This window comes from Arachis duranensis, chromosome 8 (assembly GCF_000817695.3).
Source record: "Arachis duranensis cultivar V14167 chromosome 8, aradu.V14167.gnm2.J7QH, whole genome shotgun sequence".
Lineage (NCBI taxonomy): Eukaryota > Viridiplantae > Streptophyta > Magnoliopsida > Fabales > Fabaceae > Arachis > Arachis duranensis.
This window is the reverse complement of record NC_029779.3, coordinates 39746375-39766620: the sequence shown is the minus strand read 5'-3', so window position 1 is coordinate 39766620 and position 20246 is coordinate 39746375. Positions and strand designations below refer to the sequence as shown.

The following is a 20246-nucleotide window of genomic DNA, read 5'->3' as shown; positions in this document are numbered from 1 at the left end:
TCGGATTTAATTGGATTATAATTTTTGCAAATCGCTGGATCGACCGAATTTCGGATCTAATTTTCATAACCGATCCAATCCAATCCATGCACAATGTGTTATAATATTATTATTTTATTATTATATTTATTTGAGTAGTGCCAGGGAGCCAATGGCCTCATAAAATGAACATCACCTATACTATCCAGAATAACCATTCGGATACCAGGGATAACCATCCGGATACCAGGGATAATAAACATCTCATGTTATAAAAAGCTAATTTTGGGTTCACCAAGGTTCGAATTCTTGACCTTCCGGATCTGGAACTCTAATGCCATGTCTTGAAACCACTCATCCCAAAAGCGTAACCTGATAAGATAATGTAACACTAATAATCATATCTCTAATACTTTCTAAACCTTCATTGTACACATTGTACGCTTAGGTTATACTTTCTCTATTTATAATTATACTTCTAACATGTTCAATTTTTTATATATTTTTATATTATTCATATATTATTATTATTATTTAATAAATATTTTATGTTCAAAATGTGGCTCAGTTTTTTCAATATTGGACGGGTGGATGAGTTGTGCAGGGATATGGAATATGGTGGTGTTAGCAATGGTGTGGGGCAGCTTTTTCTGAGCCATGGCAGGGGGGAGTCGGACCGAGCGATTGCCTTGCGCGGGAGAAAAAGTTGAACTTGTAGGTAGTAATCGTAGGGTCCGATTCCTTAAGGGACCAAATTTAAGTTTTTTTTATTTTGTGTATGAAAGTGGAATCGGAGGGTACGTTTAGTGGTTTTTTTTTTATTCATGGACTCGTTGGGTCCGTTTGCTGGCAGATAATTTTTTTTTATCATGGAGTCGTTGGGTCCGTTTTCTGGCAGAATTTTTTTTTTATTCGGAGTCGCTGGGTCCGTTTTTTTGTTGCACAAAAAAAAATTTTTTTAATAGGATTCGGAGGGTCCGATTTGAGTACGTGTGTGTGATTCGGAGGGTCCGATTTGAGTGTGTGTGTGTGTGTGTTTTTTTTGGAAACTCGGATGCACTCCTCATATCTGATTCCTCTTCGTTGTTCTGCGTCTTCTTCCTCCCCCTGTTTCTGTTCTACTTCTCCTTGCGTCTCTGTTATTTCATTTGAACTCCAAGAGTAAATGAGAGTTTACTAGATATTTATGTATGAGAGTATGAAAAATGGTTGATAGAGTTACACTTAGTGTATATTATTTTGGTCAGATTCTATTACAAACATCTGAAGGAGTGAGATTTAGTTGTGAGAAGCCGTTAGATATTGTTATTCCGTTCACAATCTCATTTGAGGAGCTAAAAGGTGTGATTTGTGAGAAGATAGGTTTTCAGATATCCAAAAAAATATCATGTATGGTATATAGATATCCCATACCGGTATTTGGTGGTTTCGTGCAGTATCAAACCAAGTATGTAACCGACGAAGCGAGTATGCAGGAGATGTTTTCAATGTATTTTGAAAGTCGCGGTCAGATATCGGTGATAGAGTTGTACGTCGAATTCGAACAATCTGAAGCGGACCGAAATATTGAAGGGGAAGAATACGATAATGACAGTGAGGAAGAGTTTGAAAGCAATTACGAAGCTGTTGCTCCAGAAGGAGAAGAAGATCAAGGTGACGGGGTGGTGGCTCCAAATGTGGGAGACGTTGCAAATGCACTTGCAAACGAAGATCCCTTTGAGGAGCCGTCCTTCATGCGGGTTCTGGACTTGGAAGCCATGCATGCGCCGGAGTTTCCGGAATATATGAGTGACGGTACGTATTAACATATAAATATAGAAAGTAGTAGACTTTGGGAAATAATCTATGTTGATAGATGTAAATAAGAATATAAGTCACGTGAAAATTAATTTGTGTGCATTCGTCCAAAGTTTTTTATGTGTTTATGTTTGTATGATGTTAAAAGTGGGATGACAACATGATAGGAATAATATTTATATTTATGTGGATATAGGGAGCATTGACGTAGTCTTAATTTCAGTTATTAAATGTATTTGCCTTAAATTATTTTGATTTGCCTGTCGTTGTGGTAGAAATTCCTATGGTCGCAGATGGTGAATTTGCAATCGGAATGGAATTCAGTTCTAGGGAAGCTGTTATGATGGCGGTGAAAGATTATACCATCCGAAGAAGCGTAGACTACCGTGTGTATGAGTCGAAGCCGTTGACCTTCTATGCGAAGTGTACACAGTATGGATCAGGGTGTGATTGGCTTATCAGGGTTAGCATGATCAGCAGAAAGTATTGTTGGGTTATAAGGAGGTACAACGGTTCTTACACTTGTACTAGAGCCACTATTTCTCAGGATCATTCGAAGCTGGATTCGAACACAATTGTGGAAGCAATAAAGCCGTTGGTTGAGGCTGACCCGTCGATAAAGGTGAAATCAGTTATTGCGGAAGTGCAGTCGAAGTTCAATTACACCATCAGCTATCGGAAAGCATGGTTGGCGAAGCAAAAAGCAGTGGAAAAAATATTTGGCGGTTGGAAAGCATCATATGAAGCTTTGCCTATATGGTTTCAGGCCATGTGTAACAAGGAGCCATCAGCAATCGTCCATTTCGAGACTATGTCTGCATATCAAGGTGATGAGGAAGTAACTGATATCCAGGTATTGCACAGAGTCTTCTGGAGTTATTACCCCTGCATTAGAGGGTTCAGACACTGCAAGCCAGTTGTCCAGGTTGATGGGACTCACTTGTACGGAAAGTATAAGGGTTGTTTGTTGGTCGCAGTTTCACAGGATGGTAACAATAATATCGTCCCTATTGCGTTTGCAATTGCATTTGCTATTGTGGAGGGAGAGACTTCTGATGCGTGGCACTTTTTCCTTAGTAACCTGCGACAACATGTTGTGACTCGGGATGGTGTGGGACTGATTTCTGACAGGCACGAATCCATCAATGCAGCTATTGCCCGGAGCAACGGAGCTTGGTCGCCCCCGAGAGCATTCCACATGTTTTGCATCAGGCATATAGAGTCGAACTTCTTGAGAAAGTTCAAGGCACCGTACCTGCAAAAACTTGTGGTCAATATAGGTAAATTTTAGTAATTCGAATTTCGTTATTAACCGAGTTACCTTCAAGCAGCGTTTCTCATGAATTCTTCTCTTGTGTGGCTTTGATTGTTGTGCAGGTTATTCGAGGACGGTGCGCGAGTACGAACAGTGCTACCAGCGTTTACGTGAATGGGGCAAGGCATATACGAACTGGCTTAACCGAATCCCACGCGAACAGTACGCGTTGGCGTATGACGGTGGCTACCGCTGGGGTCACATGACGACAAACCTAGTGGAATGCATCAACTCAGTGTTGAAGGGGGCACGCAATCTTCCTATAACTGCACTTGTCAAAGCCACATTCTACAGGCTTAACGAGTTGTTCACTAGAAAAAGAGCCGAGGCGGAGTCGCGGATAACAGCTGGACATGTTTTTTCTGAGGTTGTCACGTCGAAATTGAATGCAAATCAACTTGCATGTTCAAACATCCAGGTTAATTGCTACTTCGACAGGATGAATGAGGTCTTTGAGGTTCGTGAGATGCCAGGTGGAACTGAGTATGCCGTCGACCTCCGTCAACAACGATGTGACTGTGGTGAGTTCCAGGTGGATCAGATTCCCTGTCGACATGTTTTTGCATGTTGTGCGAATCAGCGACTGGATTGGCGAGTGTATGTCCACGAAGTTTACAAGATGGACCAAGTTCGGAGGGTTTACCGAGCTAGGTTTCGGCCACTGGGGAATCCCACAACGTGGCTGTGTACAGCGGCCCTCGATTTGTCCCGAATCCGAACCTGAGACGGGTGACGAAAGGTCGCCCGAGGATGACACGTTTCTTGAACAAAATGGACACACGAATGTTACGTGCTCCTAGGCGTTGTCGGGAATGTGGAGCCGAGGGACACAGCCGAAGTAGATGCCGTCGGTCAGCTGGTGTAGGTCCCAGCAACCCAGGACAGTAGATTTATGCCTATCATGTTTCATTGTAGTACTTTATGGCATTTGCTTGTTTATTTTTATCCGTTTGTTTATGTTTATCGGAACATTGTTCTTTCATGAAACTTCTTTATGACACCTGAGACTTCTTTATGACCATAGTTATCAGAACCGAACCGGCAATCGACCCGACTAAGTTACCGGGTTACTAGGTCATTGGTTCAACCATAGTTATCAAATTAACTTATTTTCTAATTCATTAATTAATTAGTATCTATTACATTATTCAAATATATGTTAAAAAATATTAATATTAATAGATATCATATAATTATCAATAACAAAAATAAAACAAAAATATTAATTTATAGATATTTAACAAGTTTAATTTTTATTTTAATAATGGTATAATTAAAAAGTAATTAATTTAAGAAAGATTAAATGTAAAACAAAAATAAATTAATTTAATATGACTAAAAGATAAGTAAAATATCTTAAATTTGCATGACTAAAAGAATTAATACACAGGTTTCCAACATACAAACACAATATTAAGTTCAAATTACGAGTTTCCGACATACATACACGATACTTATGATACAAACACAACTACTTTCTTATTGCCCACTTTATGTTCTCGACGGTGTTCTTGCATTTCTTCTTGGCCTTCTTGAACATGGACGGGGTGTATCGATTAGCGCTCCGACGTGACGGGTCCACCCTGAGATTGTAATGTTTACCTGTCTCACCTGTACATAATTTAATGAAACAGACTATCCAAAATGATGCAAACACGGGATAAAAAGGCAAAAAAAAACCAACAAGTTCAAAACATAATCATAAAGACACAAGTCCTGAGACGAATGCAACATATTCAATGGACAGTGAAATCAAGTCGGACCTGCATCATCCCCATCATCATGGGCATTGTTGCGGGATTCTTCATCCTCATCCATCTCCTCATCGTCGCTCTCGTCTTGATCCTCATCATCCGGTTCATCCACGAGATACTCATCCGTTTCATGCTCACCTGTCCCGGCATTTTCTTCAATCTGACCCATTGATACATGCCGTAGGTTCCGGCTATTAAATATCCCCCGACCGCCATCACTTCTACTGGAATCTCCAGTTTCCAAACCTCCAGAAGTAACTGAGGCAGTGTGGCATGGAATCCTCGCGTCCAAAGAATACCTACCGGGCATAAATTCAGGTTGATGGCCAAATTGTGACTGCCCTGCATCCGCAGCCATGAACCCAAGCAACTGGCTAAAAGAAGCACCATCTCCTGCATCCCACTGTGGGGTACTCCAGTATTGTTGATCTATTGGGTATGACGGGGTAAATTGTGTCTGAACAACATATGGTACCGAGGCCTGAAATTGTTCTTGAGAAGCTGGAGGTGGAGGTGGATGTGGCTGTGACTGTGCCCCCGGTTCTTCATTGGCTACATCAATAACTGGGCTACCCTCATCCTCCATTACTGGGCTACCATCATCATTTATACCTGGGTTACCCTCATCATCCATTACTTGTTCACCTTCATCGTTCTCTTGAACCACAACATTTGACAAGTTCAAATGGTTGCCATATTGTGTACGATACCAGTCCATGTAAACATCCAACGGATGCTGTGAAGGTTCCAGATACTCACTCAGAACGTTATTATACCTGTTTGTTCAGTGCATAATCCAACATGAATGGGACGGGGCTGTGGCCCAGTCAAGATTCTTAGGACCAGCCAGTGTTTCTCCATGTGCCCTTCCCAGATTCCATTCCTCAGGTGGAACTCCCTGAACAAAACCAAACTGTCTTCTAATTCTATCCGTTGCATGCCACTCAATAGATTCGAATGAAATCAACGGAACCGTAGCGCTCCAGACTACTGCGTGCAGGAGGATGTCTTCTGGGATTATGCCCGGATCAATGCGATCCACACCATAAGCAACCCACACGAACTGCACACAGCATAAGACATACGTGATTACAAGCCAAATAACAGTCAACCTCAGTTCGAGACAAATATTTTCTAATAAAAACACACCTGCCCTTCCTGAACCTCATCTAATGCCTTCCTAAAGTGGGCGAGACTAAGATATCTATACCGATTGTCACCACGCTCCCAGTTACGCCACCTGAAATTATTTATGTCACTAGCACATCTTAAATAGAATTATGAACATAACAAGTAAGTTGACAATGTTACCTGTTTGCAAGCGGAAAACTGCGTGGTTCCTTAGTAGGGGGCGCAAGATAGGGTAGGCGGATCCAAAACCAAGCTAGCAGAAGTGTTAACGGACCATCGATTTCTTTACAATCAAAACGAGATGCCCGGCATAAGGACCGGTATAGGTGCGCCAAACATGCCGATCCCCAACTAAAATTACTGATACTATGAAAATCCCGGAGCAAAGGCAGAAACTTCCAGTGCACAGATGCCCCTGACTTGTCTCCAAGTAAGATAGTACCCAATAACAACATAATGTGGCACTTGACGTACCTCTGCATACTGTTTTCGTCAGTCAGTTGTATACGTTCTTTTAGATTCCTAAGCCATGTCATTTTTATGCCGCTCCCTCTGCAGTCGGCCTTTCTCGGTGCAACCCCAAACTGATGGAAACACTCACCCTCCAATGCTTCAAAGTTGCTCAAGGTCATCCCCGTCACCGGAAGGCCGTTCGTCGGGAGGCCCAAAATAACGGCTACATCCTCCAGGGTCACCGTGCACTCACCAATCGGAAGGTGGAAGGTGTGTGTTTCCGGCCGCCACCTCTCCACTAAAGCATTTATCAATGTTTTCTGGCATTGAACTACTCCAATCTGAGAGGCATGATAAAACCCAGTAACCCGTAAATGATCCTCTACACTTGGATGGTACCGATCAGGAGGCAGTAGGTGGTCACATGTCATCATCCGTGAACTCTGAAAAAACATAACATGTTACTAGTCAAATCATGAATGATTACTAATTTACAACTTAAATTAATCATACTATTTAATCGATTAATCATAATTTCTAGTCCAATTACAAAAAAATAACTAACAAATGATCAAACTACAGCATGTAAACATAACTTCAAAAGATTATCATAATTCCTATAATTATAATTTCCAAAAATTAATCATAATAATTAATTAGTTAATTATAACTTCTCAGCTATTTACAAACAACATTTGAAAAACATTGTCTAACTAACAACATACGAAATTAACGTTACTTTAGTATTCTTAGTTTATTTATAATTGAATTCTTATAATTTACCTTTCTTCCCAAATGAACTATGTATTAAGTAAATTGGCCTTGCAATTAATATTAAAAAATATCGTTATTAATGATGCAGTTCCGGATTATAAATTCTTAAATTAATAACAAAAGTAAATTAAGTAATTCTAATTTCTAAATCTATTACAAAATCAGAATTATAATTTCTAACATTGATCACAAAAGTTAATTAGTTAACTACAATATCTACTCGTATTACAAAAAGATTTCTAACATATTCTCCAACAAAAAATTATAATAAATCCTAAACATATAATTTCCAACAAAAATGTGTGGAAATAATTCCTAAACTTATAATTTATAACATGAATCATAAAAACTAACTTACTAAATTATAATTTCTAAATCTATTCGAAAAATAATATCTTACATTTCCTCCAACTAACTAACAACATCTATACATAATAACAAACAATTTACAATCATAATTTATAAGTTTAATCATCAAAATTTATTCATTAATCAAAATTTCTAACGGTCTTACAAATTTTTTTTAACATATTTTCCAATTAACTAACAATATCTAAACATAATAACAAAAAATTATCATAATTGCTAATATTATAATTTTTAAATTAATCATCAGATTTTATTAATTAATTAAAATTTCTAATACTACTCCGAAAAAATTCTTACAAAATCTGTAACAATCAACATTTACATATCTATCTACCTAACTGCAATATTTAACCATAAAATACAAAAAAATTTTCTACAAAATTTAATTAAAATACAGAAATTTGCAAAAAATTAAAAAATTTAACTTACATAATCAGGATTAGACAGATAATTTACAATGTGAAGTTCAGGACGATCAACATCTCTAGCTTTGTGTCTTTTAGCCATTTCCACAGATTCTATTGCATGCAAAGTTTTTGAAGAAGAAGGGAGGAAGAGGATGAACTCAGAGAGGAAGAAATGGGATTTCAGGCTTGAAAATGATGTTTCGGACTGAGGGAGTGGGGGAAAGGGGGGGTATGCTGGCTGCTGGGGCACCGTCCTGGGGAGAAGCTGCTGTCCGACACGTGGAAGGGAGCGCAATCAGACGGTCCGATTCCTCCAAACGCTGGGTCCGATTCGTGGGAGGGGGAATCACTGGGTCCGATTCTTGTTATGGCCTTCTTCCTGACACCACATCCTTGTTAAGCACCCAGTCACTCCATATCCACGCCTAACACCAACTACTCTCCAATATCAAAATTAAAAAGCGTCAAAATGTTAGTTATTATTTTAACTAACTTATAATTTTATTTCTATTGTTATGTTATTGTTGGCTTTTTAAGATATTGTTGAGACTTGCTATGTCATTATTGATTATTTAAATATGATGTTAAAACTTATTATATGAATTTAATTTATAAAACCACAAATCCAATCCAATCCAAACTGCTTGAAATTGGATCGGATCGGATTTTTTTAAAAAAAATCATCCAATCCAAATCGCACCGTAAGTAAAATAAGTTTTCGGATCGGATGAGTTTTTGACTCTATGTCATGATACCACTCATCTCAAAAGTTTACGTTGATAGAAAGATGTAACACTAATGGTTATATCTCTAATACTCTCTAAACCTCCATTGTACACATTGTACAAATATTCCATTGGATCCCTATACTTTCTCTATTTTATAGCTTGAGTTATATATATATATAGTTGTAAGAATCAAATCGAACCGGTCGGTTTGACTAAAAAACCAATGAACTGGACTTTCAACCGATCCGATCCAGTCAAAATAAGTAAGAATCGATCAAAATCGTTGAAAACCGTTCGAAATCGGTAAAAAGCGGTTCAACATAACCGTTGAATATATTTATTTAATAATAACCAAATTATAACTTATTGATTATAATTTGTTGAAACTTGATTGTTTTTAAAATATTAGTGAAGATATATTTATTTTAAATTTTAATTTTAGGTTTTTGACTATTTTATATTTTTTATTTACGTAAGATCGGTTCTGTCGATTCAACCTATAATTTATTGGTTGAACCAATAAACTAATAAACCAATAACTTGATCAGTTTAATTACCAGTTCGATTCTGACAACTATATGCTATATGCTAAAAAGTAAAATTTAATCACCAAAATACTAAAAAGTATTAAAAGATTTAATACAAAATTCAAACAAATCCCATTCGTTAGATTCCTGCAACCCGAATCTCAACCATCAAATTTCACATTCCCGCTCAAAGCTCCTCCACTTTCAAATTCAAATTTCAAACACACCCACTCGACCGTTAGCCCAAACCCAAGTTAATTAAAATGCACGAGGTCTCACTCTGCACTGCACCTTCCTGATAGTTCTCTACTTTCTCTTCAACCCTTTCACCCCTAACCAAAAAGACACCATCTCCGTGTCTTCCTTTCCCTTCTCCTTTTCATTTTTGCTTCATTTCCTTCCTCACCATGGAAACCCAGAAGAAACGCCCTCTTCATACCAGCACTGCCGTGAACATCCCAACGTCAACCGCACCGGCACCGGGGAAGACCATCGAAGAAATGTACCAGAAGAAGACCCAGCTTGAGCACATCCTTCTCCGGCCCGACACCTATGTGGGTTCAATCGAGAAACACACGCAGACCCTGTGGGTCTACAATGACATCAACAATGAAATGGTGTATCGTCCTGTGACCTACGTCCCGGGGCTCTATAAGATCTTTGACGAGATTCTCGTTAATGCTGCCGACAACAAGCAGCGAGATCCCTCGATGGACTCGCTGAAGGTGGTGATTGATCCCGAGCGGGGCCTCATCTCTGTTTTCAACAACGGAGATGGCGTCCCCGTCGAGATCCACCAGGAGGAGAAGGTGTATGTGCCCGAACTGATCTTCGGGCACTTGCTGACCAGCAGTAACTATGATGACAACGTCAAGAAGACCACTGGAGGCCGTAACGGATACGGCGCAAAGCTCACGAACATCTTCTCTACAGAGTTTGTCATCGAGACTGCTGATGGGAAGCGCCAGAAGAAGTACAAGCAGGTATTGGATTCTTGCAAGATTTTTATTTTATTTTATTTTTTACCTTTCTTTTTCCTTGATTGGTTTTGGTTATGTAAATGTTTCTGTTCTTGTTAAAGTTCTTGGATTGTGAATTTTCCTTTTGTTTTGTATGTGTGAATTTGTGATCGACTTTTGAGGATTGTTTTTGAGATCGGAGTCGTTCTTAGAATGTCTACATTTCCACAATGTCAGCTTGTTTTATTTAATTATTTTTTTGGACTTATGTTCTATGTGATTTATGAATTTGTTTACTTAAATTTTGATAATGCTGAACCCTAACTTTTATCTGCGTGTATGAAGTGGATTTGTGAATTTTGGATCTTCATAGGTTTTGTTTTCCCTGCATATAGGGAGCTTTAGAACTGAACTGAGAGTCTAGTTGATTCAGCATATCATCCTCTTTGTTAAATTTTTTCCTCTCCTTTTAAAACCTTTTTCGTGTTTGTTGAAATTTCATGTTCAGTGTACATTTATGAAGCTGAATGTAGATATTTTGAGGGCAATGCTTATTGTACTGCTTGGTTGTTGCTATAGGTGTTTTCAGACAACATGGGAAAAAAGTCTGATCCCGTGATTACCAAATGCAAAGAAGGTGAGAACTGGACCAAGGTAACCTTTAAGCCAGACTTGGAAAAATTCAAGATGGCGGAGCTTGAAGAAGATGTTGTAGTTTTGATGAAAAAACGGGTGGTTGACATGGCCGGCTGCCTTGGAAAGACTGTTAAGGTTGAACTCAATGGCAAGGCAATTAAACTGAAATCCTTCCGCGATTATGCCGATCTTTACCTGAAATCCGCAGAGAAATCCAAACCAGCACCCCTTCCTAGGTTTGTCTCTCTTTATTGAAGTTTGGTTTTGGGGGAAATATCTAATATTCTTGAGAAATTTTCTGTACTAATTAATTTTCATGTTCATTGTTATTAGGAGCTTTGCCAAAATTGGTGATAGATGGGAGATTTGTGTGAGTCTAAGTGATGGGCAGTTTCAACAGGTAATTTACAAAGCAGAATTATAAGTACCTTGAGGAGAGGTAATTATTGTTGTTTTTGTTATTCTCTCTAACATGGCTTGAATTTGTTATAAACAGGTCAGCTTTGTTAATTCCATTGCTACAATCAAGGGTGGGACTCACGTTGACTATATCACCAATCAGATCACAAGCTATGTGATGAGCAAAGTGAATAAGAAGAAAAAGGATGCCAATGTCAAAGCACACAATGTGAAGAATCATTTGTGGGTTTTTGTCAATGCCCTTATTGACAACCCTGCTTTTGATTCCCAAACTAAAGAAACCCTGACAACTAGGCAAGCAAGTTTTGGTTCTAAATGTGATGTTCCGGAATCAATGCTGAAGGAAGGTTTGTCATGCTTACAATATTTTTTGCCTGTAACGGAGTAAAATGAAATGTTGCTTTTACTTACACTTTCAAACCTTTGCAGTTTCAAATTCCGGAATAGTGGACATCCTCTTATCATGGGCAGATTTTAAACAAAGCAAAGATCTGAAGAAGTCAGATGGAACAAAGACACAAAGGATTCGTGGGATTGTGAAGCTTGAAGACGCCAATGAAGCTGGAGGAAGAAACTCTGATAAATGTACCCTGATACTAACAGAGGGAGATTCTGCCAAGGCACTTGCAGTAAGTTCTTGGCTATGCAAGCATTAGTGAAATCAATTTAAATTTTTTTATGTCTATACTTCAAAAATCTGAATTGAAAAAGTTTAATATCTGTTGTAATTTGTAACCAAGGCACTTGCAGTAAGTTCTTGGCTATGCTGTTTGTTAACAGTGAAATATTTTCATAACAAGTTTTATTCAAAATTCCTGACATCATATGTTATGTACGAAGATGGCAGGTCTCTCTGTTGTCGGCCGAGACCATTATGGTGTGTTTCCGTTGAGAGGAAAATTGCTGAATGTACGGGAAGCCAGCAGCAAACAGATTCTTGAGAATGAAGAGATTCAAAATATAAAGAAGATTCTTGGATTGCAGCAAAACAAAGAATACTCAAGTGTCAAGTCTTTGAGATATGGTCATTTAATGATTATGGCTGATCAGGTGAGCTATTTAAACAGCATAGTCCACTAAAACATTCTCTTTTGAATTTTTATTCAGCAAGATTTAACTGTTTGAAATTGTTCAGGATTATGATGGTTCCCACATCAAAGGGCTACTGATCAACTTCATTCATTCTTTCTGGCCATCACTGCTGAAAGTTCCTTCTTTTATGGTTGAATTCACCACTCCCATAATAAGGGTTAGTATTATTAAATATTTAAGTTTATATACTATTTTATTGAACTTCCTCTTCAACATCATACTCATACATTTCTTTTGCTTGTCTACACAGGCTTTTCATTCAAATGGGACAAAATTATCATTTTATTCCATGCCTGAGTATGAATCATGGAGAGAAAACTTGGGGAACAATGCAACTGGTTGGAAGATAAAGTACTATAAGGTTTGTTGGTGTAACTGGTAACCATAGATGAACTCACTAGATTTTGAATTTACCATTCTGAACTCTTTCTTGTTTTTGGTCTCTCTAGGGTCTGGGTACAAGTACTCCTCAAGAAGGGAGAGAGTACTTCAGAGATCTTGATAAGCACAGAAAGGACTTTGTTTGGGATGATGATCAGGATGGAATTGCAATAGAATTGGCATTCAGCAAGAAAAAAACTGAAGATAGGAAAACCTGGATTCGAAATTTCGAGGTGTGTGAATAATTTGCACTTTAGTAGTCTTAGATCTTTAATTCTTGGAAGTGATATATGTTAATAATTGAAATTCTTGGTCTTCTATGCTGTTGCAGCCTGGCACTTGCCGCGATCATATGATGAAACGTATCAACTACAGAGACTTTGTCAACAAAGAGCTGATACTGTTCTCCAGGGCAGATCTTCAAAGGTCCATTCCCTCGATGGTTGATGGCCTCAAGCCTGGACAAAGGAAGATTCTTTTCTGCTCATTTAAGAAAAAGTTGTTCAAAGAAATAAAAGTGGGCCAATTTATTGGTTATGTATCTGAGCACTCTGCTTATCACCATGGTGAGCAAAGTCTTGCTAGCACAATAATTGGAATGGCACAGGATTTCGTGGGCAGCAACAACATCAATCTTCTTAAACCGAATGGTCAATTCGGTACTCGTAACTTGGTGAGATGATCCTGTCTATGACTTTGAAACCTGTCACTTTGTACATTGCCAACACTACATCTTTTTATATAAGTGTGTGCTAAAATAACCTTAAATTTTCCAGGGAGGCAAAGATCATGCAAGTGCTAGATACATCTACACTGAATTGAATCCTATTACTCGCTGCCTCTTTCATGAGGATGACGACAAGCTTCTTGAATACTTGAATGAGGATGGGAGGTCAATTGAACCGAGCTGGTAACTAATTATGCTTTTTGGACAATCTTGTCTCCTGTTTCAACAATCCGATATGCCTAGAACTTAATTCAAATTCTCTTTTCTGGTCACACAGGTACATACCAATTATCCCATTGGTCCTTGTCAATGGTAGTGAAGGTATTGGAACAGGCTGGAGTTCTTACATTCCCAATTATAATCCTAGGGAAATTATTGCCAATGTTAGGCGAATGTTGAGTGGCGAAGCAATGCTGCCAATGGATCCATGGTATAGAGGATTCCATGGAGTCATTGAGAAAAGTGCCAAGGAAGGTGGCTATATAGTCAATGGTATGATAGAGGAAATAGATGAGCAAGTTTTCAGGATCACAGAGTTGCCTATTCGTCGATGGACTCAAGATTATAAGCAGTTCCTTGAATCTGTAACTGATGGATCACCTAACGTCAAGGATCCTCTCATCGAGGTAACTGGCCTAAACACCTTATAACAAGTTGTGCAGCGGGTTAAATTGTATCATTTTTTACGGAAACTGAAACATGGTATTTTCTCTCTTGCTCTCTCTGCAGGATTTCAGACAGAATGGTGATGATGCAATTGTAGACATAGAAGTCAGATTGAAGCTTGACAAAATAGCAATGATCATGCAAGAGGGTCTACTTAAAAAATTTAAATTGACCAGCACTATCAGCACAAGTAACATGCATCTTTTTGATGCAGAAGGGAAAATTAAGAAATACGACACCCCGGAACAAGGTATATTAGTACTTAGAGAAGTTTTATTTATTTATTTATGATCATATGGGTCTTCATATTCACTGTTTTATGTCATGTGTGTTATACAGTCCTTGAAGAGTTCTTTCCACTTCGGCTAGAGTATTATGGGAAAAGAAAGGTGAGTTATTGTGGTAAATCCGAGGTTCATTGATTTTTCTTGAGTTTGAGTTAGAACTAAAATCAATTTGATTGTTATGCTTTGCAGCAACATATACTGAACAATCTCGAACGGCTTTTGTTGATACTGGACAACAAAGTCAGGTTCATATTAGGGGTGGTGAATGGAGAAATTATTGTGAGCAACAGGAAAAAGGCTGATTTGTTGATGGAGCTGCAGCAGAAAGGTTTCACTCCCATGCCAAGGAAGGGAAAATCTGCAGAACCTCAAGTTGCCGGGGCAAATGATGACATTTCAGAAGAGCAAGATGATGACACCACCAGAGAGGAAACTGCCACTGTTGAAGGAGCAAAACGCGGCGACTATGAATATCTGTTGTCCTTGCCCATTGGAAGTTTAACGATTGAAAGTGTTCAGAAGCTGCTGGCTGAAAAGGATGAAAAGGAAAAGGAGTTTGAGATTTTGAAGGCAACACCACCAACATCTATGTGGATGAAGGATCTTGATGAGCTTGAGAAGAAACTTGATGTAGGCATTATTAATTAACATCCTATTTTGTTTAGTTTATATTTGAATATTTTGTTTTAATAACATTGTCTGTATATCAGGAAATGGATAGCAAAGCTGCTGAGGAACAACAAAAGAGGTCAAGTCAAGGAAACAGAAAGACATCTAATCGCGGTATTTCAGCAGCGGCAGCAGCAAAGAAGCCGCCACAGCCACGAAAGAATACTAAGAAGGCGAAAAATGTTGAGCCAGAGAATGATAATTCTTCAATGGAAATTGGTAAGAATTTAGAACTGTTAAGTAATATATTTTGAATTTTCGATGTCCATGTGATGTGACTTAATTTTCTCCAAATGTGTGTGCATGATCAGAGAACCATGTTGAAGTTGCTAAACCAAAAGGCAGACCAAAGAAAGCTCCTGCTAAGAAGGTTGTCGATGAAGATGAAATTCTATCTCTTCAAGAACGCCTAGCTGCATATAACTTCGGAGCATCTAGTGATCAATCGTCAGCAGGTAAAAATGCTTTAGATGATGTTTCTTAAACCTCTTGAATTTCGTCTTGGGTTAGTTAGTATTAATTCTGTTTTTGCTTCCACCACCACAGCCATGGAAGCTGAAGTGCCCCCCGAAGCACCTGCTGCGAGGAAAGGCAAAACGACGGGTCGTGCCAAAAAGAAATCGTCAAGTACCATACTGTTGGACTCTTCAGACAGCGATAATGTGGAAGACGAAGATGACGAGGATGATGACTTTGAAATTCTGGACCAGGCTGCCTCCGAAGCAGGGAAAAAGAAGGGAGGGAGAAAGCCTGCAGCTCAGAAGGCAGCGAAGGCACCTGCAGCCACCAAGAGAAACTTAGGCAGCAAGCGATCTCAGAAACTATCGACTGAAATGCTGAAGCCGGCGGAGGAGGAGACATCGCCGGAGAAGAAAGTTAGGAGGATGAGGCCATCCCCGTTTAACAAAAAGAGCGGCTCCCTGCTTGGCCGGCTTGCTGAGAAAGATCAAAACGCGAGTGAAGACTTGTCCGGTTCGGCTTCCTCAAACTCTCCTAGCACTACGGGGGAGGAGGTGGTTGAGGTTGCGCCGGTAGCGGCAAGAGCGAGGCCTCAGAGGGCCAATCGTACACAAGCAAGATACGTGGTGAGTGAATCGGAGAGCAATGATGATGATGATGATGGTGATGACAAGGATGAATCTGACGAAAATGCTTCGGATTTCTCTGATTTTGAAGATGAAGATTAGTGATGAGTGAAGCGAAGCATGTGTAGCTTGATTTTAAGAATTCACAATGCATGACGCATCATTCTTGTATTGTCTCTGTATCTCGCGGAACAGCTTGATTTAAATTTCTTGTACTTTTTCATTCCTTTTTTCACTAGGAAATGGAAAATGCATGTAAACTTGATTTGTCTCTGCAACCCGGTTGTAAATTATGGATTTTACTTTTATTTTTTTCTAAAATGATTTTTTAGTAGATAAATTGTGGATTTTATTTTTATTTTTTTTTCCTAAAAGTACATTTAGCTTTTTCTGGATAAATTGTTTTCATTTTATTTCTTGTTTTATTTTCATTAGCTATAAAAGGAAGTGAATCAAATAAAGATGTCTAAATTAGGCTCATTTTTTTGGTTATTGGAGAGAAGAATGTGTTGTGCGGAGTTATGGGATAAAAGGGTGCTTAACATTATTGTGGGACAGAAATTTCTGACATGCTAAGGTAAGAAGTCGGACCATGCGACTTAAATGAGAGAGAAAATAAAATTTGCAAATCGTATATGGGATAAAAGGGTGCTTAACATTATTGTGGGACAGAAATTTCTGACATGCTAAGGTAAGAAGTCGGACCATGCGACTTAAATGAGAGAGAAAATAAAATTTGCAAATCGGACGGTCCGATTTGCATGTAGCGTTGGGAGTCGGACCGTCCGTTTTGGCTAGGGATGGCAGAACCGGTTTATGAAAACGCATGGTCCGATTTGGTTGTTTAATATATTTTTGAATGAAGTTAACCTAGTCGAACGGTCCGAGTTGAGTATAGAGTCTATATAAAAGTGTGCAACGAGTTAGTGAAGTTACCCGTCTTCTTCCCCTTCTTCTGCGCCGCTTCCTCTGTTTCGTTCTTCTGGATCACTTTCATGCTTGTTCTAAATCACAGAAGTTAGTAGTTAATGTTATGGTTTTTTTTTGTGAGTAGGAGAAATGAGTGATAGAGTACTACTAAAGGTGTATTATTTTGGTCAAATTTTATTACAAACGTCTGAAGGGGTAAAATTTATTTGTGAAAATCCAGTAGATGTTGTTATTCCTTTTATCATTTCCTTTGAAGAACTCAAAGGTTTGATCTGTGAGAAGATTGATTCTGAGAGGGCACAAAAAATATCCTGTGTTCTATACAGATATCCCATACCGATATTTGGTGGGTTTGTCCAATTTCAAACAAGATATGTGACGGACGAAGCAAGTATGCAAGAGATGTTTTCAATGTATATTGAAAACCGGGCCCAGATCTCGTTTATCGAGTTATATGTTGAGTTTGAACAATCTGAGGCAGACCGAAACATTCTACGGGAAGATTATAATAGTGACAGTGAAGAAGAGTTCGAAAGCAACTACGAATGTGTTGGTGCAGATGGAGATGAAGATCATGGTGAGGGAAATATGGATCCAGATGTGACAGAGGTGGCAGATGCACTCGCAAACGATATGCCGTTTGGGGAGCCTTCATTCATGCGAGTTCTGGACTTGGAAGCCATGCATGTTCCGGAGTTTCCGGAATATATGACTGCAGGTACCTTATAAAAAAAGAGTAATTTTTTTATTTAGTTATTGAATTATTTATGAATGAATTAGTATTTGTTAACCATTATTTTAGCATGCGTTGATGTCATGTATGTGTTAGACATTGAACCGGTTAGCCCGATCCTATGTAAAAAAATAAAAAATAAAAAATAGTAAGAAGTTAAAAAAATAAAAGTCAACATATGTGTTCAGTAACATTTGAAACATATAACGTTATTTTAAACGAATATAGAACATAGAAGTTAATATTTTATTATTATTATTTACGTTATACACTATAGGTATTGGGTAGAAAATAATAATAAAATTCTCTACGTTACGAAATTGAAAGTTAATGTGTGTTTGTAGGTATGACTTAGAGAACTGGACCGGTTAGTATTTGGTTCATCGGGGTTGATGGTCGACCCGGTTGGTCTGGGCCGATTTTTTACATCTGACGTTCATGTCGGTATTTGTGAAAAAAGTTACCCAGTAACATGATGTTAGGGTCGGATTTATGTCATACTTGATGCAGTTAATATTGATTTAGTATGGTTTTGAAATATATACGTATTTACTGAAATTTTTCCCATGCTGGTTGTCCTGGCAGAAGTTCCTATTGTCGAAGATGGTGAATTTGCTGTTGGGATGGAGTTTAGTTCCCGGGAAGCTGTTATTAAGGCAATAAAAGAGTATACCATACGACGAAGCGTAGACTACCGGGTGTATGAGTCTGAGCCTTTTCAGCTGTTGTCCATTTTGAGACTATGCCTGCTTATCAAGGGGATGAATTGGTGGGTGATATTCGAGTACTGCACCGAGTATTCTGGAGTTATTACCCCTGTATTAGGGCATTCAGACACTGTAAACCAGTTGTCCAGGTGGATGGGACTCACTTGTATGGAAAGTATAAGGGTTGTCTGCTAGTGGCAGTTTCACAAGATGGGAACAACAATATTGTCCCAATTGCGTTTGCTGTTGTGGAGGGAGAGACTTCTGATGCATGGCACTTTTTCCTTAGTAACTTGCGTCAACATGTTGTCACTCGGGATGGTGTGAGGCTGATATCCGACCGACACGAATCCATCAATGCAGCTGTGGAACGGAGTAACGGAGCCTGGTCACCTCCTAGAGCTTTTCATATGTTCTGCATCAGGCATATAGAGTCGAATTTTCTGCAGAAATTCAAGGCACTGTACCTCCAAAAATTGGTCGTCAACATAGGTAATCATCTACTAAATTTAAGTAACTTAATAACAGTTGTTAAATATTAATATTTGTTTTCGACATTTATAATTTTTCTTTTTTTTTGTTGCTATCCTCTAGGATATTCCAGGACGGTGCGGGAGTATGAAGTGCGTTACCAGCGATTACGGGAACGGGGGGAAGCGTATACCAACTGGTTAAACCGAATTCCTCGCGAACAGTACGCATTGGCGTTTGATGGTGGATACCGATGGGGTCACATGACAACGAATCTAGTGGAATGCATCAATTCAGTGTTGAAGGGTGCACACAATCTTCCTATTACTGCTCTTGTCAAGGCAACATTCTACAGGCTAAACGAGCTTTTCACCAGAAAAAGAGCAGAGGCAGAAGCGCGGATTAATGTTGGCCATGTGTTCTCTGAAGTCGTGACCTCGAAGTTGCTTGCAAACCAACTTACATCAGGAAACATACAGGTCAGTTGCTTTGACCGGCAGAATGAGGTCTTCGAGGTGTGTGAGATGCCAAGCGGACTGGAGTTTGCAGTCGATCTACGTGGCCTTCGATGTGACTGTGGTGAGTTCCAGGTGGACCGGATCCCCTGCAGACATGTGTTCGCATGTTGCGCAAACCAGCGACTGGATTGGAAACTATATGTGCATGATGTGTATAAGATGGACCAAGTTCGGCGGGTGTACCGAGCAAGATTTAGGCCACTAGGTAACCCGACGACATGGCCTGCGTACAACGGTCCTCGCTACGTACCAAATCCGTATCTGAGACGTGTCTCGAAAGGGCGCCCCAGGATGACGCGCTTCTTGAATGAGATGGACACGCGAATGTTACGTCGTCCTAGGCGATGTACGCTATGTGGAGCTGAGGGGCACAGTCGTAGTAGATGCCGTCAGTCAGCTGGTAGAACTGCCGACGGAGATGCTCATTAGGTTCACATTGTGGTAGGTGTAGAAAGTCACTATTATGGCATGGGTTGTCATTTTGATGTAACTTGACCTGATATGTGTTGCATTATATAATGTTTTTAATTTGTTTTTATCTTTAAACATTTTTTGTATTCTAATGTTTTTCTTAATGAACCGGCTGGTCCGGTGCACAGATATTCTCGTTGCACTTGCCGGTCCACTACACATTTTTCTTGATTGAACTGGCTTGTTCGCATCACAGGTCTTCCAATTGAACCGGCCGGTCCGGTTCAATCATTTTTAATTGATGAACCGGCCGGTCCGAT

The 20246-nt window shown here is 39.1% G+C and overlaps 3 protein-coding genes across 4 annotated transcripts; 2 read left to right on the top strand and 1 right to left on the bottom strand.

Moving 5' to 3' along the window:
* The first annotated feature begins 1370 nt into the window (after nucleotides 1-1370).
* Nucleotides 1371-3815, top strand: LOC107462691 (uncharacterized). The gene is made up of 3 exons (XM_016081322.2): nucleotides 1371-1773; nucleotides 2052-3056; nucleotides 3154-3815. Exons 1-3 carry the CDS (start codon nucleotides 1371-1373, stop codon nucleotides 3813-3815), a joined length of 2070 nt encoding a protein of 689 aa, XP_015936808.2.
* A 747-nt stretch (nucleotides 3816-4562) lies between these two features.
* Nucleotides 4563-8079, bottom strand: LOC127741270 (protein MAIN-LIKE 1-like). Its single transcript, XM_052253397.1, has 6 exons — nucleotides 8002-8079; nucleotides 6157-6872; nucleotides 5995-6085; nucleotides 5669-5908; nucleotides 4855-5581; nucleotides 4563-4702 (listed from the first exon to the last, which is right to left on the bottom strand). Exons 1-6 carry the CDS (start codon nucleotides 8077-8079, stop codon nucleotides 4563-4565), a joined length of 1992 nt encoding a protein of 663 aa, XP_052109357.1.
* Nucleotides 8080-9525: 1446 nt separating this feature from the next.
* On the top strand, nucleotides 9526-16514 carry LOC107462777 (DNA topoisomerase 2). 2 transcript variants are annotated; one of them, XM_016081438.3, is made up of 18 exons: nucleotides 9526-10217; nucleotides 10773-11065; nucleotides 11163-11229; nucleotides 11326-11596; nucleotides 11679-11878; nucleotides 12090-12299; nucleotides 12385-12498; nucleotides 12592-12702; nucleotides 12791-12955; nucleotides 13054-13395; nucleotides 13499-13632; nucleotides 13727-14075; nucleotides 14179-14365; nucleotides 14455-14504; nucleotides 14592-15032; nucleotides 15113-15290; nucleotides 15383-15526; nucleotides 15618-16514. In XM_016081438.3, exons 1-18 carry the CDS (start codon nucleotides 9642-9644, stop codon nucleotides 16256-16258), a joined length of 4473 nt encoding a protein of 1490 aa, XP_015936924.1. In that variant the 5' UTR covers nucleotides 9526-9641; the 3' UTR covers nucleotides 16259-16514. The 2 variants fall into 2 exon arrangements, with proteins under 2 accessions (XP_015936924.1, XP_015936922.1); XM_016081436.3 differs by having other exon boundaries at nucleotides 12385-12702.
* The last annotated feature ends 3732 nt before the right edge of the window (nucleotides 16515-20246 follow it).

Excerpts from the sequence above, each read along its gene's own strand:
- LOC107462691 (XM_016081322.2), top strand. The coding sequence starts at position 1,371 with ATGGTATATAGATATCCCATACCGGTATTTGGTGGTTTCGTGCAGTAT. Across the intron at positions 1,774-2,051 it reads TCCGGAATATATGAGTGACG|AAATTCCTATGGTCGCAGAT; the intron begins GTACGTATTAAC and ends TCGTTGTGGTAG. Across the intron at positions 3,057-3,153 it reads AAAACTTGTGGTCAATATAG|GTTATTCGAGGACGGTGCGC; the intron begins GTAAATTTTAGT and ends ATTGTTGTGCAG.
- LOC127741270 (XM_052253397.1), bottom strand. The coding sequence starts at position 8,079 with ATGGCTAAAAGACACAAAGCTAGAGATGTTGATCGTCCTGAACTTCAC. Across the intron at positions 5,909-5,994 it reads ATGAGGTTCAGGAAGGGCAG|TTCGTGTGGGTTGCTTATGG; the intron begins GTGTGTTTTTAT and ends TGCTGTGTGCAG. Across the intron at positions 5,582-5,668 it reads GTCCTAAGAATCTTGACTGG|CATCCGTTGGATGTTTACAT; the intron begins GCCACAGCCCCG and ends GAACCTTCACAG.
- LOC107462777 (XM_016081436.3), top strand. The coding sequence starts at position 9,642 with ATGGAAACCCAGAAGAAACGCCCTCTTCATACCAGCACTGCCGTGAAC. Across the intron at positions 12,703-12,790 it reads GGAAGATAAAGTACTATAAG|GGTCTGGGTACAAGTACTCC; the intron begins GTTTGTTGGTGT and ends TGGTCTCTCTAG. Across the intron at positions 15,527-15,617 it reads TAGTGATCAATCGTCAGCAG|CCATGGAAGCTGAAGTGCCC; the intron begins GTAAAAATGCTT and ends CCACCACCACAG.